General features: G+C 32.0%; 2 protein-coding genes across 3 annotated transcripts; one reads left to right on the forward strand and one right to left on the reverse strand.

Moving 5' to 3' along the window:
* Nucleotides 1-7,355: 7,355 nt before the first annotated feature.
* On the reverse strand, nucleotides 7,356-12,762 carry LOC125865594 (uncharacterized). 2 transcript variants are annotated; one of them, XM_049545795.1, is made up of 4 exons: nucleotides 12,640-12,762; nucleotides 11,109-11,285; nucleotides 10,836-10,906; nucleotides 7,356-8,728 (listed from the first exon to the last, which is right to left on the reverse strand). In XM_049545795.1, exon 4 carries the CDS (start codon nucleotides 8,693-8,695, stop codon nucleotides 7,766-7,768), a length of 930 nt encoding a protein of 309 aa, XP_049401752.1. In that variant the 5' UTR covers nucleotides 8,696-8,728; nucleotides 10,836-10,906; nucleotides 11,109-11,285; nucleotides 12,640-12,762; the 3' UTR covers nucleotides 7,356-7,765. The 2 variants fall into 2 exon arrangements, with proteins under 2 accessions (XP_049401752.1, XP_049401751.1); XM_049545794.1 differs by lacking the exon at nucleotides 10,836-10,906.
* A 1,407-nt stretch (nucleotides 12,763-14,169) lies between these two features.
* On the forward strand, nucleotides 14,170-20,134 carry LOC125866269 (syntaxin-51-like). Its single transcript, XM_049546605.1, has 7 exons — nucleotides 14,170-14,444; nucleotides 16,969-17,069; nucleotides 18,501-18,724; nucleotides 19,064-19,269; nucleotides 19,365-19,465; nucleotides 19,587-19,631; nucleotides 19,754-20,134. Exons 3-7 carry the CDS (start codon nucleotides 18,507-18,509, stop codon nucleotides 19,877-19,879), a joined length of 696 nt encoding a protein of 231 aa, XP_049402562.1. The 5' UTR covers nucleotides 14,170-14,444; nucleotides 16,969-17,069; nucleotides 18,501-18,506; the 3' UTR covers nucleotides 19,880-20,134.
* Nucleotides 20,135-20,426: the final 292 nt, after the last annotated feature.

Here is a 20,426-nt window from a genome sequence, read left to right on the forward strand (position 1 = left end):
TTTTAAAAAAATTAGAATAAAGACAAAGCCAACATTTCTAGAAGGTTGAGTAATTAATGGCGCAAGCAATGACGGTAGGCAGAGAAGTAATCAATTCAAAACATGACGTAAAATAACATGTGGCTTGCTATAAAAAATATTCTTATTAATTTTTATTTCGTAATATTCGAAATTTATTGATCTGATTAATTTTAATATATATTGAAAATGGCTCATAAAAAGTGCTTAGTAAGAAAAAATCATTCTAAAGAATTAAGATTCAATTTTTTTGATTAAAAGTGACATAAGCTGATTAATCTTTAGGAATTATTTGAGTATCGAGATAAAATAGATAAAAATAACGAGATATTTCATCATAAAATTAATCATCTTCATTTTTATTTTGAAATTATTATCCTATATACCATCCATCATATTGCTCACACACAATATCTATATGAAACTATATATTGTTATCTTGATACTATCTTTTTTTATTTTATGTAATGCTATATAATTTTTAGTTTAAAAATATTTTTTATTTATTTATCTTTGACATATCTTTGTAGCTATAAAATGTCAAACAACTTTATTTTTTTTATATTTAAAGTATCTCATTAAATCCTTTAATCAATCAAACATTATTATATAATATAAAACGAAAGAGAATATGATCAACAAATTAAGTATATAGATCTTGCATTTATAAGTTTTATTCCTTTTATATAAACAATATGGATAGCCAGATCTATATTTTATATGTCCTAATTTATATGTTACATTTGTTTTAATCGATCTTAAAAAAGAATGACATATTTTTTTATTAAAAATAAGTTAAACTTTAAAAAAAAATTCTCAATAGAATATTTTTTAATATAAAAGGAAATCTAAATTGTTTGACCAATCAAATATTACTACTTAAAGGTGTGAGAAATTGATTTTGATGGCTTTGATGGTTATAGTGAAAGCTCTTATTTGTATATTCCCATTAATGAGACAATCCCCCCNCCCCCCCCCCCCCCCCCCAAACCAATATGTTAGTATAAGTCTATTATCAAATAATTCTCATTCATTTTTAATAAAATAAATAAAGATTTATCAAGATTTTAATTATTAAGTATCGGTGAGTATGTTGATCGTCTATTATTTAATTATGTCATCATGAGACTAATTTTTATCTTATACAACTCAGAGTTGAATAAATAAAAGATGTGGACCATATATCACATAAATCGTCAGGTCACATGATTTAGAAAAATATGATTTAAAATTATACATCCATTTAAATTTTACATTAGATTATTATTTAAAGACTAATAGGTATAGGATTTTAATATTTTAAAACTTCGAATAATTACTTAGTAATATGTCATTATCACTAAAAATCTTGTCAAATCCATTCAAAATATAAAATATAGTTTAATTTATATTTAAGGAACTAAAAAACAAGAGAAATCTAATGCGTAATGAGAGTAAATTATGTATCACGCAATTCAATCAACAAATTAGAATATTAGTGGGCCATTAATTGACTTGGCAATTGCTAAAAATGAATAAAAATAAAATAAGTAAACTCTAGATGAAGACCCCAAATATTCTTTTAAAATTTCTAATTTCAATTCAATCAAGCTGTCTCCTCTTATCTAAAAAAATAATGACAACATTGCCCTTATTACAAGTAGAGAGATTGTTTTCGATAGATATTTAATTGAATAATAATACATGTATTTGTAAAGAAATGATGAAAATTGAAGAGAAAAAAAATGTAATGACAGTAAAGATAGTAAAAATAATCAAAGTAAAAGAAACAACAATAGTAATAAAATTGAAGAATAAGATAGTGATAGCATAATAATAATATGGAAAAAGATAGGTGCTCCAAACTAGAACACTACTATACCCTCGTAAAAGAAAAAAAAATGGTCGACTACTTACTAAATGTTTATCTTATTTCTCGACCTCGATATAGTTCTATCTAGGATCATGTTCTCGTTGAGCCAAATATGTGTCATGTCCTATCTTTAATCATCTCTTATTCTCCTTAAACCTATCCCACATACTCACAACTCCTCGTTAAAATATTTGTACTCCTCATTTTCACATATTTGAATCATATCAATCTTGCTTTTCACATCTTGTCCACCAGTCTTATCCTACATCTAGATAACTTATTTGTGCTTCACGCGGCCTGATATATTCTATCATAATTTTAATTGACATACAAAGGATATAAAAACATAAAATAGAGTTATCAACCATTGTTTGTCATTTTTTCAATTATCATATTTAATTTGCTATCAAGAATTAAATGTTTTTGTAAGAGAACGAACTTAAAACTTGAAATGATGAAAATAACATGTATTTTCAAATTTTAGTTGAAAAGGATTGGAGCATGAAATTAGGCTAAAAATATATATAAAAAATATTGTCACCAATTAAAATATCAAACTATTTTTTTCTTAATCGATGGTAGGGGCCAATATAATAAACCTTTCAAAGAAACTAAAGTGGCCCCTCAAAGTTTCCTTTAATGCAAACCAGCCCCATACATACTTTTTCTTGGCCCACTATATTTTCTTGTTAAGTTTTTGGTAATGGAAAATTCTCTAGGAAAATTTCATAAATTTATATGATATAATTTGAATTTTGATAATTAAAATAAATAAATTAATCATGATTTTTTTCGTTTTCCCTTGAAATATTTGTGACTAGTTTTTAAATATGTATATTAGTATTTTAGAAAAACTTAAAGATCATAGTTTTTTATGCACAATCAAAATAAAGAAGTTTGACTCTCGAAATTTGAGCTATATCATATAAATTGAGACGAAGAGAGTCTGTTTTCTAAAGGAATAAATAATGAAAAAAGGGTAAAGGATCAAATATGCTCCTAAACTATTCGAAAAGGTCTAGATATACCCTCCGTTTAAAGTTTGGCTCACTCATGCTCTCGCCGTCCAACTTTTCGTCTAGATATTCCCTTATGGGCGTTAGTTGGCCTACTGGGCATATTCAACTCATTTTCCATTTCTTTAAATGCCACATGGAATTGTCATGTCATTTTGACTTTACCACATGACATTTATATGAAAATGGAAAGGGATCAATTATGCCCCTAAAAAATTCGAACCCATAAACACCTAATCCGACCCATAAATCAACCCCCCTTTTAAATAAATTACCCGACCCGTTTTCAACAATTTTGTTTAATTTTTTATTTTTTTCGGTAAATCTCGAAAATGAGTAATTGATTAATAAAAAAATAGGAAAAATATGAAAAAAATATAAATTAACGTCAAAAATTCACAAATAAATATTGTAACCTTAAATTCAACAATTTCAACAATTTTTTAATTTTTTTCGGTAAATTTTGAAAATAAGTAATTGATTAATAAAAAATAAAAAGAAGAAGATATTTGACCCTATACCCATGAAAAAAAGAAGAAGATAATTCTATCTTTCTAGGAAACTTCCTAGTGACTTGTCAAAAAAGTTTGAATTGAAAAATCTCATGGTATTCTGCAATATATTTTTTTTTGTGTGGGGTTACGGACTAGATGGTGACATATTCATGGAAAAAATAATAATGATAAAATATTATGCAAATTATTAGTTTTATTTTTGTCAATTTCACTCAAAAATACATAAACTTCACTCATATTATATAATTTTAACATTTTTATATGAAGTTTGTTGTTTCCAATGAACTTCAAACACAACATATCTAGAGTGGATCTACCTATAAAAAATAATAATTTAAAAATAGATATAAATTAAATAATAATATCGAAACATATTATCTAGTGAAATTTCAACATATAAGTAAGATTTTAAAAATAGATTATTTAATGAATTAACAAACTAATTTACACCGCTCAACACATTGAAATAAAAATTGTACATGAAAAAATTGATCAAACTGACTATGATTCACATATTGAGATATTTGATTGGAAAATCACAGTGACCAATTGAAAAAGACAACCTTATCTCTAAATTTTCTTTTAATTGAAAAAATATATTTGAAAAAATCCTAATTTATTTTTTAAATGACCAAAAGCGTTATAAATCATCTTGTCACCATCCTGGAATTTTCTCAAGTAAATCAAACAAACAAATAATTAATAAACTATAGTCTAAGTCAATGAGTCAAATTAATATGGTACATTTTAATAGAAATTTTATGCCTCATATTCATTTGTGAACAATTTAAAGTCAAACTCAATTTGTGTTGTGGCTTACATTGGTCTTCTTCAAACATAAATTAATGTTGGAGAAACAAAATAATTAATATATATAAGACCTTTTTATATATTTCTTATTTTCTATTGTTAGTAATTTAATATTCATGATTGCACAGGGCAATTGAGTTAATTGTTCAAATGTTTTACATAAAAGCAAATAATTTTGATTGGTAATTTCATAATTTTTCCGGCATCCAAACTCCTGATTTGGCATTATATTTTAAAATAAAATTAAATCAGGGTACGTAGAAAAAGAAAAAATTAGATGAAAAAGTAAAATTCTCATCAACAAAATAAAAATTCAGATAACCCACCAACAAATCAAACTATTAAGATCTCTTGATTTCACATCATATAAGTCCATAATACAAATAAACTCAATTTTAATATATTGATGTAATTGTAACTTTTCTTTTCTTTATTTGGCCTTTAATAGTTAAGCGTGCAAAATTATAAATTGTTTTCTAAAACTTCTTTATATCCAATTAGAATCTCTTTTACCTTTTTTTTTTTTTGCATTGGGATCGGTGAAACTCTATTATAATGATTTTTTCATACAACAATTATTACATGAATCTTTCTAAAATGATTCAATGAGAACATAAAACACAAAAATCTTCATCACCATATCTTGTTTCTATTTAAATAGTCATTCTGTCTCAAACTTAAAAATTTCATATATGAATTTATGATTAAAATTTTATTATTCGATGCTCAAAATTTGAACAATATCATATAAATGAAACAAAGAAAATAATATAAATATTTCATATTTTTCTATATTACATATTTTCTATGTTATTTTACATTTTTTATATACATCAAACGCCCCATTATGTACTCTCCTTCTTTCGTCCGTCCACGAAGCTATAGGACAGAAAGGGCCAGCATTTTTTTTTGTATATTAGTGGTATATCTTTATCTATTATTATATATCACTTTCAAAAGAAAAAAAAAAGGAAAGGATTTATAAAAGAGGAAAAAAATGGTTTTTGATTTTTTTTTAGAAAAGGAAAAAATATAATTGCTCAAGGGATCCTTTTGTTTCAAGAAAAGCATAAAGTGTTAAAAGAAACGTCCCAAGAAAAATATAAACCTCACTTTTAAATTTTTATTCCCCCAAGCTTTAAAGCATAAAAAGTCGAGTTGAATCGAAATTTAAATTTTACGAGTTCAACTTTATCATGTAATTTATTTTGAAAAGTAATGTAATGTAAGTTCAAATAAAGCTTTTATATATATAATTTTTTTTATATCATTAAATAATTATAATTGTACCTTTAAAAGTTTAAGCGTGCAAAATTAAAATAATTGCCCTCTAAAACATCTTTATATCCAATTAGATTCTCTTTTGCTTTTTCTTTAAACTTTTATTTGCTTAGGGATCGGTGAGACTTTATATTATACATAAAATAATGATGATAAGTTCTAATGGAATAATGATTACATGATTCAATGAGAACACAAAACACAAATTTTCAATTTCTCATAATACGTCACAAAATACTTGTCACGTTATCTTCGAGAATAATTACCCCAGTAAAGTAAGATCTTTTTTTAAAAAGATACTTAAACTTTGTAGGAATCGTATTACCCCTTGTTCTTATTTAAAATAAATTTATTGTTTCATTACGTGCCTACGTGACATGTAGAGTGTAGTTCAGCTGAACCAAAAAGTAAATGAATATTTATTTAAGCATTTATTTAATTAGATTTTTTTTTTCTTTTATTTATTTTATTGTACTTTCTCAATTCTTTATTTTTGTTATCTTCGTCCCCAAATTTCAAAAGAACCAACTACCTTTTTTCTATTTTCTTCAATTTAGAAGACTCATTTACTTCAGTCATTTTTTTCTTGTCTTCTTGCTTCTCTTTGTTCCTTTTTCTTCTTTTGCCCTTATATTTTTCCAAAATAATAATAATTGTAAACCTCCTTGATAATATTGTTCCATTTTAAAAAATAAATAAAAATAAATTGTTATGTAGTTCTTTAGCATGTAAATAAAGAAATTTCTTCGATTTCAGAGTATTATAGAATTCCATTACCTTCATCGTAATGGAGCTGCATAATTGTTGTAATTTTGAAAAGGAAATGGTAGATTGGAGGTGATTATTAATTTTCAATATATAATTTGTTAGTAATTTTATTTTTGATTTAATAATAATTTGATGATATTAATGGTGGAGATGATATTATTATAGTGACGTGATAAAGACTACTCCAAAGGATTGACGAAGATGGTGACTACGTAGATTGGTGATGGCAGTTAGAAGGATTGAAGAAGAGCATAGGAGGGTAAAAGAAAAGAAAATGAAGAAAGAAGAAGAAAGAGAAAAAGAAAAGAAAAAGAAGATGAAGTTAATAAAATAAGAAAAAGTAAAAATGAAAAATAAAGATTAAAAATCAAATTAACACGGGTCATATAATAATTGGTGTGCGATTGCACTTTTTTTTCTTGCAATTGAGGGTAACTGAAAAATGGGGTATTTATAACACTTTAAAATTGTTTAAGGAGGTATTAGGACCCCCGCAAAGTTGAAGTGTCTTTTTAAAAAACATGTCTTACTTTAATGGGATAATTATGTATTTTCTCTTAAAATAAATTACATAAATTCAATATTAGTTAAAGTTCACATAATTTAGCTCTCGAGAAGTAAAGTACAGATAGAAAAATCTCAACCTCACCACCAAAGGAAAGTCAGACAACTACTTGAATGTTGGTTTAAAAGAATGCATGCAACATGATGATGAAAAATCACTTCATTTCTGGGATAGACAACTTGATGCATAAAGCATTTCACATTCATGTAGAATTCAGAGAAGGACCGCTTCCCAATATTTTCATTCTCGCACGGTACTTGAACCGGTATCCTTCAACCTTCTACACTCAATAGGTGGGTGCTTACCCCTATCACGGGGATCAGTCAAGAGAAGGTAGAGTGTTTGAAATCTTGCCCTATCACGGGATAGAAAAAATGTTTCAAAAAGCCCTTGGATTCAGGTAACACGCAAAGAAATATAACAAGTACTAGAGAAAGCATCGCATCGCAAATATGAAAATTTCAATAAGTGAACTTTGCATTACTGCATCAGTAATGTCAATTTGATATCAACTGGAAAAAAATGTGGCATGACAAAATGCAGAAAAATCTATTCGAAATACTCGAATAACGTTACATGGTTTCTTCAGGCATCTTCGTAAAATAACACCTGCACAAAAATACCCCTACTTAAAACACGAAACAACTCGAATCGAACATCTACCGTGCTGGATTTCAAAACTTTAACAAGTGGAACTCTAGCACAATGTGGCGTATGCTGTTGTAATTGTCCCAACTTCGACCATATAGACTAGCTATCAAGATGCCAAGCTCTAGAAAACAGGCGTACAACTTCGCATGTATTTTCTTGGTTTCCCACCTAGTGTTCAGTACTTGCATTGGAGCTTGACTTGATCAAGATTCGCCCAGAAAAATGGCGATAAGGCGCTCCTTCACCAAAAAAAATCATCAACTTGCGCGTTGAATGCTCGTTGGTCACACTAGCGAAAAAATTCAATATGACCAGCAATATCCCTGCACAACATCTTTGACTCACCTGCCAACTTCAAGCTTCTTGAAATGACAAGTCCTGTTTTTTTGTGTGTTGATGTTGGTTTATAGGCTGTGGCACCCTCTTCATTTCCCATTATAAGAGCTTCTCTAGCAGGAACCACATTTTCCCACCAAAATTCCCATAAAATTCCATGCATTAACTCCCAGTAACTCCGGTCTCGGTAGACACGGAATATTGCACTCCCGTTTGGTGTCCAACAATATACATCAACCCAATCTCTGTCCATGATTTCCATTTGCCCTTGCACCTGAGGCATGTAGTAGAATGGCATAGTTGACCACGGGAGACCCTTTTCTGGTTTTCCTTTGTTGTATGGACATTTCACTTCCAGGATCCCACCTCCAGGCAAGCTTCCAAGAAGACCATCCGGGGAGGCACCAACCCAATCCAATCGCTCATCCGAATGGACTGCGAACCCGAGTGAGCTCACATCACGACCAGTGATGCTTTTATAGCGTTCTATGGCTACTGCTTCCATGAGAACACCCCAATCCATGGCACTCCTGCTCGGAGATGGTAGTAATTGAACTTCTGGAGCAAATACCTTCTCATTCCAGAGCTCATATCGTCGATTCCCTTTCCAGAATCCTAAAGCAGTGCTGAAGGTGCTTGTAGTCAATTTGTCTTTGCGAAGGGTAAACCACTCCTCAGAACGTTGTGGAGCATCTGATTGGGTTAGGCAGGCCACTGAAACTACTGATGGTGGAGGATAACTGAGAGGAATGCTTGGAGAGATACATGGTGCTGTCAAAGTTGAGAAGTTCCTCAAGAAAACAATGCCATGATAGCTTCTGCCAGGAAATGGGACAGCTGCTATCTGAATGCTGCTGAATCTCGAAACGCATGCATTGCTCATAGCTAACGGCTAACAGTTCGTTTAGTTTCAATCCTGCAAATCAATAAATACAACCATGAAACACAAGTAGGATAACAGTTTGCTTGGCAGAGCAAGTTTAGAATGTATCCAATGATAGCGAAAATGGTAAAGTCAAGAGACAGAATTTCCTGAGAGGGCGGAGACAAGTTCATAGAATATTTTTGTGTAAACAAGACAGTAAACTTTAGACAATTTTTTGGGGAACTAATGAATAGTTTGATTACTACATGAGAGGGTACATATGTTATCTGTTTTAGGAAGGGAATGATTTGCAAATCTAGACACATCTTGCTTACTGAGTCAACGTTGAGAAATATGAACAACTTAATATCTCTAAGAGAACCCTTTCCAGTGCATCTTTAGTTATCATATGGAATTCACAATAGCTGTAAAGTGTAATATATTGTACATTGATTTCAAGGCCTTGGAAATTTGACATTGCAGTTTCGATTGTATTCACTGGATAAAGCTAGGTTGTACTGCAATTTTGTGTTTCTTGAAGACTTTAATTTCACTGGATTAAACATTAATTTCCTCATTCCACTCTATTGTTTGGTTTGTTATATTTGGACAGAAGTAGTGAAAGCAGAAAAGAGTTTCAAGTTTTTTAAGCATTTACTTAATTAACCCCCCCTCCCCCCCCCTCTCCTTTTTGATGAAAAGGGAAATCTGCAGCCGCTACCCTTACAGTGCGCACAGGGCAAAACCCCTGCACCTATGCAATAGCTCGCAAACCACACAGGAGATGTAACCCATACTAGGCAAACCCCTTGCTTTCGCTGGCAAGGGTTTTCGAACTTGAGACCTCCAATATGGAAGTCCCAAGCCCAAATCACTGGGCCACTCTAAAGTGTGCATTAACCCCTTTTCCTCTTCCTTTTTTCTTTCAATTAGGCCTTTCCAGTCTGAAATGAGTTAGTGTGTGCTTTTCATGATTTCATAAATTTGGGAAAGGTTATAGGGAATAAAAAAAATGTTACGTTTTATCTGGAATTATGTCTTTCAATGTCTCATGGACACCCGACGCTAACGTGACACATAATTTTTGGAGGTGTCTAGATGATTATTTGGTAAGTTGAGAGTTTAACTGACACAGTGGAGACAAATTGAGGTGTCTAGATGTGCATACTCAAAGTTGAACTATTCACTTGCCATCTAAGACCAAGTTTGAGTGTTTGTTTATGTATTGTGCCTAGTTTTTATCATTTCGTGGGGATGAAAACCACAAATGTCTTCAACTTCATATAACCCACTTGAATGTAACAACTAATTTTCTATCTAATCCTAGAATTAGTGTTAAATAAAGTTACCTTGTTATTTAAAAATTTAAAGTTTTACAAATTCCTAAATATCACTCAAGGTGCTTCTGAAAGGACGACTCTACTCGAAAAGTCATGGGTGATATGCTAATCAGAATGTTCATTATTACTCAACTCCTAATCACCTCACTTGTCTTCTATTGGTTACTTGGCCAAAGAACTAAAGTTTGACATGCAACAAAATAAGAATAGTAACATTTAATCTTTCAGTGTATCCCAATCTAAAGGTAAAGAAGGAGAAAATATAGACATAACAGATACATTCAACGGAATACGAGCATACTCCTAGTAACTTCCCAAGCAACAAAGCAGTGCAACAAATTAAGATAAACTACAGAGTCATTCTCAAAAACCTATTATTATAGTACACTTTTTAAAAACATTTCTACCCTCCCCAGACCCCACCTAGTGGGATTCCACTGGGTATGTTGTTGTTGTTGTACTTTTTAAAAACATCCAATGCAACTCTCAATAGCTAGAAGGCTAGAACGAATCAATGATAAATGTCACGTCATTTAATTTCAGTTTCTTAATATGCTTTAGAGGGTTCGATTTCTACTAAAAACAGAAAAAACATTGCGAAATCATAACGATAATAGCGCATATGTCTGATCACCAATATTGACTCATACAAGTGAACAAGGTACCTTATAGATGAGAATTGTGTAAAACAACTCTGGAGAGGGGAAAAGAAATCAATAAACAATTATTCTGATGTCTCAGGCGTATAGTCAAACACCTTGGGAGAATCAGTGTGCACAACATTTTGTAACAAATCAGAACATGCATGTAGTTGGTACCTATTTCTTATGGGAGTCTGAAATGTTCCAAATGACTGCTTGGATCATTAGAGTGTACAGATCATAGAGGCCTACCATTCCATGCATAAACCTTTGGTTTTGAGGGAGTGTTGGATAAATGAATTTTCAGACTATATTGAACTGAAACGAATTGAATGGAAAACCAGCAATTGAGAATTTCAAGAACCTCTCTTATTTTTTGCCTTATCTGTGTAATTTGAAAGTAGCAATTTAGAATGCTTATCAGAGAAAAATAGAAAACATCACCACTACCTGTATCCTCTTCTAGTTCCCCAGCATCAAGAAAGGCTTTCAAATGGTAATGGATTCTATTTCCTTCTGTAAGCAATAGATTGAATTACAAAGCTGTACTGGTAACAATTTGTCTATGAGTGTCAAATTCTCCAGAATTGGAAGGACTATTGCGCTCAATATATTTCAGCTTGAGTCCTGCGTGAAGAAAATTCAAGATTACTACTTAAACAATAGGTGTATTACTCTATTTTTGTAAATACTCATGCATGAAACATTATCAGAGAGGACTTTTTGGTGCACTACGCTCCCGCTATGCGTGAGGTCCAGAGAAGGGCCAGACCATACGGGTCTATTGTACACGTCCTTACCCTGCATTTCTATAAAAAGTTGCTTCCGCAACTCAAATCAGAGAGCAATCACAAAATTGAAATGAGCTTTTTGTGATAAATCTTTCACTAGTTTTCTGTTCTTTTGTTTAATGTCTTTGTTGGTTTGAGAAATGGATGGAAAAGTGGAGATTTTGCTTTATTCTACACAGGAATTCTAAAAAGTTTATATCTTTCCGAAATACTATAAGCTAATTTCACGTCCCATCCATTTCCTGAATATTCTCTCTTTGCACTTCACCCAGTAAGATCAAGTTAAGCACTGAAAAACAACTTATCCAACTATCACTCAATGCCGTTAGAACTGAATACAAGTTGTTCCATCTCCGGTTTCTCTCTCTTCTATCTAAACCTATGATACACCGTGCTTTAGAAGCAAGGGAAGAGCTAGAGTGTAGTAGCTTTGGTCTGAATTCCGTATTCGTCTTCGGAAATCCTTATGTACAATTTATTAATTTAGAACCTAGTAACTTAAAAAGAAGCAAGAATCCAAACTCACGAGCTTCAAATACTAGCTCCGCTATAGAAGGAATTTCAACAACAACAACAACATACCTACTATAATCCCACAAAGTGAGGTCTGGGGAGGATAGAGTGTCCACAGAGCTGAATATGCATTCATATAGTCTCAAAGATTCAAACACACAGAAAAATAAAAACACAAATTCAACTTCCAAACACCATTTTCCAACTTCAAACTTCAAATACTCCTCACAAAATTTGAACTTTTCTTCAAGTGAAAACACAATGTCAACTTCCAAATACCATTTTCCAACTTCAAACTCCAAATACTCCTCACAAACTTTGAACTTTTCTTCAAGTGAAAACACAATTTCAACTTCCAAACACCACTTTCAACTTCAAACATCCAATACAACTCACAAAAATTGAACTTTTTTTTCAAACAAATTCAACTTCCAAACTTCAAATACTACTCACAAAATTTGAACTTTTTTTCAACATTCAACTTCAAATACTATTTCTTCTCTTTTTCTTCTCAAATAACATTCCATTCATGTCCAAATGCCTACTAAAATGAATAGAAAAATGAAACACAAACAAACATAAGTAGAGAAAGTCAAGATAAATTTTAGAAAAAATAAAAATAAATACAGCAGAAAGGAAAAAAAATACGAAAAATCCCCAAAAACAAGAATGCTTACCTGTGAATAAATGGAAGAGCTTGAGCATAAGCGAACCAAGGGTTTTGGGGAAACAAAGAAGAAGGTGCAAAAATGTAAATTATCCCAATAAAATCTCCACCCCTCACTTTTTAATTTATCTCTAAACTTTTGAACTTTTCCGACTTCTTTCGTAGGAAACGTTTTACTATCGACTTTTTTTTGGTTAAATTCAAATTTAATTAGATTTTAATGTAGATATGAACACGAACGGAAAAAAATAACTTCTAAACTTTTGGATTTATGAGGTAAATTGTTTTTTTATTTTTTTTAAAAAGAAGGAAAATATATAACTAGGCAAGCCACAAGTCCTATATTTTACTTATTAAAATCTATTTTAAAATAATTATCCAACAAAGCTATCGTATTATTTTAATATCAGATTTCCATAGTTATATGATTATATCTGATTTTCTATTTTATGCATAACTAAAATTGTATATTTTTTTTCACTTTAGGATACACGATATATTATGACATCTTTGGATATGCGGTGTATCAATACTCTTTCGTCAATTTAGACCAACAATTTTTTATAAAATTATGTATACTTAGAATTTTGTAATATTATGTAATGATAATTATTTATTCATATAAAAAAATAAACATGTGATTATTTTCACACATGATTTATAAATTATCTTCTTTTTTTTTCATTTGATAAAATTGTATAAGAGTTTAAAAGTCTTAATAACAACAACACCTTCGATAAGATCACATAACTAGAGTTTATGGATGGTAGAGTGTACATAAATCTTACCATTACCTTGTAATAAAGAGGTTGCTTCTAATCGCTTGAAAAGTTTGTTTTAAAAATTGTGGAATTTTAATACTTCTTCTATCCCTATTTACTTGTTCATATTTTACTTGAGACACGTATTAAGAAAATAATAATTGACATAGTAAATTTATTATTTTACCCTTATTAATTGATAGAATTTCAAGATCAATGTACTTACCTTTTTCAAAGACATTCACTCTCTAAATAAATTGAGAATATAATAGGTAAAAAATATTATATTTTCTTGATTTGTCAAAAAAATGACAAATAAAGAAGAACAAAGAGAATACCAAATTAAATTTCGATTTAGACTAACCAAATTTACGATCATAATTTGAAGGGAAAAAAGACAAATATACCCCCGAACTATCGTAAATGATATACAGATACCCTCCGTCATACTTTTGAGACATTGATACCCCTATCGTCCAAAAACTAAAGTATATATACCCTTTATATTAACGGACATACACGCGTCATAATCTTATTCACTAATCTTACATTTATTAAAGATTTGATCGACGGATAAGATTGTGCCACTTCCGTTAGTGAATGACATATATGCTCTAGTTTTTGAACAACAGAGACACAAATATGATGAAAAGTATTTGTATACCATTTACGATAGTTCGAGATATATTTGTATTTTTCCCTAATTTGAAATCATGTCGAAACGCACCGGATTACGCCAATGCACATCTTCTAAAAGTTGTATGGTAGTCCACGTTAGCATAAGCTGTCAGCATCATACCTTCAGTTTTGTTTTTTCCCAATCAAAGAAGTTGCACGAGATCCAACGGCCCACACAATGGGAATTTCATATAACTAAATTTGTAGTAATTTATTTGCAAATGGACAATTGATTCAGCTTCCTTTCTTCCCTCAATTCCGTTTGACCTTTTCCCCGGATAACAATTTTGTAAAAACGTAAAGGAGAAAAGGTCATATATGGTTTCTTGATCCAAAACTATCAACAAATTGTTGAATCATTAGTTTATATTTGAAGGTAAATCTTAACACCCTTTTGTTTTTCTTCACTTCCCTAAGAACCCCTTTTGATTTGAATCTAAATTACTCAGTTTTTGTGACGAATCATTGATGGGTTTTGGTCATTTTCTTGTTTATGTTGGTTTTTGGTTAACCCCCAGTAAGAGTATTGGGGGAAAGATTGAGTTTTTTTGGAATGTTTAGCTTTTGTATGATTTGGGTTTTGCTAATTTGGCTGTATTAATTGTAATGGTGCTAAAAGTTGATGCTTAGCAGAGCCAATGGTGTTAATGATTTGGTATAGCTGAATTGGTCAGTTTTGATTTTCGTCATTTTCTTGTTTCTGTTGGTTTTTTGGTTAACCCTCAGTAAGAGTATTGGTGAAAAGATTTAAGCTTTTTGGAATGTTTAGCTTTTGTCTTGATTGGGATTTGCTAATTTGTCTGTATTAAATGTAATGATGCTAAAAGTTGATGCTTTGTAGAGCCAATGGTGTTAATGATTTGGTATAGCTGAATTGCTCAGTTTTCATGATGAATCATTGATGAGTTTTTCGTCCTTTTCCTGTTTCTATTGGTTTGTGATAAACCTTAGGAAGAGTATTGGCGAAAAGATTAAGAATTTCAGAACTTACAGCTTTTGTCTTAATTGGGTTTGCTAATGTGACAGTTTTAATTGTAATGATGCTAAAAGATAATTTTCAGTAGAGCCAGTGGTGTTAATGATTTGATATAGTTTGGAGGTAGATTGATTTGGGGAATTAGTGGAATTAGTTTGGAAGTAGATTGATTTGGGGTATAGTAGAGCCGTTTTCGTCCTTTTACTCAGTTCAACTGTAACTTCTTCGGTACTTGCAGAAAGATTTTATAGTACATTTGAAACATCTAATAGAGTGTTATTTCGTTTTGTTTCTTTATGATATTAAGGTGAACTAAGACAATATTAATTCATATTCCATATGCTTATCAGAATATAAGGAACACCATCTTTGAACCCAGTTTTATTTCTATTTTCTTTGGTTTGTTTTTGGGTGTTCACTGCGGACATGATCCCATCATGCTCATTCGAGTTGCTGGAGATGATTAAGTTGGAACTGACACAGCTTTGTTCAGTGCAGTTGGAAAATAATCATCTGTTTTGATGAAGTAAAGGATTTCATTAAAGAGCATCACTGATGCTCTTAATGAAATCCTTTGCTTCATCAAAAAAGATGATTTAGTTTCAACTGCACTGAACAGAGCTATGTCAGTAGGAAAAACTATGAATATGATTTATGTGGACACATAATCACTCTTGAGTGTTATATAGGTGTGTGTAAAATGGCATGAATGAAAATGATTTCTGTGGACAGAAAGTCCTGTATTTGTAAAACTAGTTCTTGTCTCAGTTCCATTCCGCTTTAATTTGAACCAAATAGCAAAAGCAGCTAAAGACTTAAGTAGGGCATATGGTATATTTTAACCTCAGAAGAAAATTCACCAGGTAGTAATTAGTAAAACAGGAAATTCTAATAATCCCAAACAGAAGTTCTGTAGGTTGCTCTTTATTTTATTTATTTCTGCCATAGGGTAAGGTCTGCGTACACTCTTCCCTCCCCAGATCCCACTTTGTGGGAGTACATTGGGTATGTTGTTGTATTTCTTTTGAGAGTCTTCACTGAGCTTTGAGAGCTTAGCATCTGATTTGAGCGCATATTGTCAGTCTGAAGCCCAATAAGGGACGAACATTGTAATTTGACAGCTTGCCATCTGCATAAAACATAACATCAATTGATCAAGTATTTGTTTGGGCTTACTGCCTGAACAACCACCTCCTAAACTTTCACTAGTCTTCGGGTCCGATTCATACCTGCTGCATTCATTCTCTTTATGATGTTCACATTTCTAGAATGTTGCCTTTCTCAAAAAGAATAAATAAATGATGCTCACACTTTCTGTGTAGAACCCCTAAATTGTCTTAAGAAATAAATCACTGGGCATTGGAATGGAACTGGTCAGAATGGAGTAGAATGCATATTAAGTTTCATAGAACCTACTCCACTGGTTGAGATTAAGGAGTGGTTGTTGCTCTTCAATTCAGTACCAAATGTAGAAGGTTGTCTTAGTGCAATTTAATAAGGATTGAAGAAAATAAAAACCTGGTAGGAAGTTTTCTAGCTGTATTTGAGCAGTGAAACTTTCGAACACCCGTGATACTTATCCTATGAAAACTAGGATATACAGGAAAAAAGTCAATGTCAATCACAGTGGACATGAACTCTGCAAAATGATTTGCCTTCCCTGGAAAGGCATTTGAGGTCCTGATGGCATATTTCTTTAAAGTCAAGAGTTCATATGCTTAACTTCCTTTCCTGGCAAGGGGTGTTGTCTTAACAATTATTTGGTTTGGTTTGCTTTGTTCTTGTACATTCGGTGCACACACTCAGTATATTCCTGCAAAATGATCATTACTACATTTACTTATTCAGAGTATACACATCAAATTTTTATTCGAATTTTTTCACTAATGACTATGAGTATTTATCTCTATTTACTTTATGTTAGGCATGTGCTGCAAATGAGACGTTCTCAGCAATATTGGGGTTATTTAGAGAATTAGTTTAAAGCTCTAACAGCAAGCCTGGTTGACATCATTTTGGTGAAAGGTCAGATCTTTTTTCCCTTTTATACTAAGTTTGGAAGCTTTAGCATATGCTTGACATCCTAGTTTGTAAGTCTTCCAAAATGTGCTTGTTCTGCTCTTCATGAGCTTCATGCGGAGAAAACCTATTCACATGCATGTGTATTTGCATGCAATGTTTTTTGCGTGTCTACATTAGGTATTGAATACGTTGTAAAACAGTTCCTAAGGTGTATAACGTATTTGCTTTTCTAGATAACGAAGAATAATGGCGTACCTGTTATGCCATGTCCCAGTTGGACTTATATTTCTACGCTCCTTCTGTTTCACCAGTCATTGTTGATGTGGGTTTTTGGCCTTTCAAATCAGGACTAGACATGGCATCCTAAGTTCCGTCTGTCAATGTTTATTTTTTCTGGTTTCAGATTTTTATACTTTTAGTAGACTTCTGCTTTTTATAGCTAATAAATATCTGACTTCTAATATTCACTTTAGATTACGTGAACTCAAGCTTAAAAGTACTTTTTATAACTTATACTTTTGGCCTGAGTTATGTGCGAGTTTTGAGCAACCATCATGAAGTTTTATTTTTCTGTTGTTCTCTTCCTCCTATAGGATTACACTGGGTGAATTGTCTCTTCCACCTGTATGCTATGTTTAAATTACTTTTATTTGCAGCAACAAGCCTTATTTTACACTCAAAAGCCTTGTTGTCCAACATTTGGTTCCTTGTCTCTACTTTTTGACGTCTATGGCAAGAGCTTGTGCCCCGTTATGTTTGTCTCTCTTCTTTCCATGCGTTCATTACTTTTGGCTGCAGTGTAATATCTCTGAAGCACTTTGGTATTGATGCTGATCGTATGTTGCATGTTTATAAAAATCTCAGATGCTATTTGTGAAGACGTTTGCAGCTTAGGTTTTCCTTGCATCGTCACAACTTGTCTTTTACACCTCGGAATTAACAAGAAAAAATATTTGAAAATGAACTCCTTATGAAAAGCAGTTCCAAGTTAAACTTCAAATGACCTACTCCCTTGTCCCAAACTGAATATCTTCTTTTATCAGTAAAATCATCCTAAAACGATGTGCATCTTCTGAAAAAGAATTTTTCACCATTATTTGAAACCATAAGACCCCCAAATTATTTGGGACTGAGGTGTGTTTATTGTTGATTTTACCCCAAAGAAAAGTTATATGGAACCCACCTTTATTATTCCAAAAACAACCTTTCTCTTTTTTGTTCCTATCTGTTCCTAAATAACAAAATTGCCACCAACATACAATGCTTGATTTCGAGTTGGGTTGTTACGAATTGTATTTCAAATCAGACTTGGACATTTAATTTGGTCATAGAGCTTATTAGGTATCCTTTTTTATAATTTGGATAAGAATCAGAAGTGATGTTTATTTTTCATTTTCTTATATTTTTCCCTAAGATGCAATTTTGACTTCTCAGGTTAGAATGGCATCGTCAGCTGACTCATGGATGTGTGAATTTAATGAAGCATCCAAACTTGCAGATGAAGTCAGTTCTATGATTTCTGCGAAGAGCTCTTTGCCCTCTTCCGGACCTGAATCACAGCGTCATTTATCTGCAGCTCGGCGAAAGATCACTATATTAAAGACGAGGCTTGATACTCTCCAGTCCCTTCTGCAAACGCTCCCAAGCAAGCAGCCTTTGTAAGATAACTGCATAAAGACTTCTATATGGGTTTTGATGATAGTATATAAGATTGTCTTTCAATTTAATATGATGTCTTTCTTAAGTACTCACGATTAAACCGAAAGATGGCAAATTAAGGCTTTCATGCTTCTTCAAATATTTACTTCAACATTTGTGATCCAAGGCAACATTTGGTGTTAGTTTTTCAGTTGGCAAGAATGCTTTTGAATGTGTAAAAGGTGGATGTAATCAATGTCTTGAAGCTTGTTACCACATAATGCAAGTTCTTTTCTGTGTATTGTCTAACAACTGTTGCAAGCTGTGATAGATTGAAATGATTCTTTACTTGTAAACAGATCAAAAAAGGAGATGAAACGTCGTCATGACATGCTTGATAATATGATTACGAAAGCTAATCAGTTGGCAACTACACTCAACATGAATAACCTTGCAAATAGGGATAGCTTGCTCGGCCCAGAAACTAAGCGACCTGATGTTATCAGTAGGGCAACTGGTCTTGACAACCAGGATCTTGTAGGTTTTCAACGACAAGTTATAAAAGGTATGTCCTCATACACTAGGAATCGACATGCTCTTTTCTTGTTTCTTTTGAAAAACTTAGTTGACGTGGTTGTCTTTGATTTATATTTGAAACAGAGCAGGACGAGGATCTTGATAAGTTGGAGGAGACAGTGATAAGCACAAAACATGTTGCATTAGCAATCAATGAGGAGCTCAACCTACATACTGCACTACTGGTGGGTGTTGTAACTGCAAAAAGTTTCAGTATTTGACCTTGAATACATCTTTATCACTTTATTTTTATCGACCCGCCCAATGTTACCATGTTTAGCAGTATAACGTTTATCTGATTTGCAGGATAACTTAGATTACCATGTTGATACAACAAACTCCCGTCTTCAGGTATTGCTTGTTTTCAATATGCTTCAAATCGACTTTCTTTTGGCTGTGTTGTGTCTTAAGAAGTGAACTCTCTGATTTTGTCGCACCCAAGCTAATGTGATTTTCATTGTCCTTATTAACAGAGGGTGCAAAGGAAATTGGCATTTTTGAATAAGCGCACAAAAGGTGGCTGTACTTGGTTGTGCCTATTGGTCATATTCATCGTTATTCTAGCCGTTGTCATCTTCCTAGTGGTAAAGTTCTTGTGATCTGATTCTTCTATTGTTCATTGTTGGCTACAAGAGAAGCCAATATGTTGCATTCCTCTTGCAACTTCCTCAATCAGCTTCGAAAGTTCTAGCTATACAAGGACTACAGATTTGTCCTGCATTCGTTATGAAAGTATGTGTTATGTATATCTTGTGTTTTTCGCGTAACATTAAAGAGCTTTTAGTTTCAGAAGAAAGAAAACTTTGCAATGGATACCTGTGGTGATTGTAAGAGACAAGTCTTGTGAACACTTCAAGTTTATTGTGCAATGCATTTTCAGGCTTATATTGTCTATTATTATTGCAATTAGCAATTTTACTACAAAACTATTTCACTTGGCAATAATGCTTTTGAATGTGTAAGGATCCCAATCCACATGAATTGTACGAACATCTATGGAGCGTAGCAAGGAACCTTCGCTTCAACTCTCGTCACCTCATTTAATCCTATAGTAAGAAAATCCACAAGAATTGTACGAACGTCTATGGAGCGTAGCAAGGAATCTTAGCTTTAATTCTTGTCACTTCATTTAATCCTATAGCAAGA

Source organism: Solanum stenotomum, chromosome 5 (genome assembly GCF_019186545.1).
Source record: "Solanum stenotomum isolate F172 chromosome 5, ASM1918654v1, whole genome shotgun sequence".
Classification (NCBI taxonomy): Eukaryota; Viridiplantae; Streptophyta; class Magnoliopsida; order Solanales; family Solanaceae; genus Solanum; species Solanum stenotomum.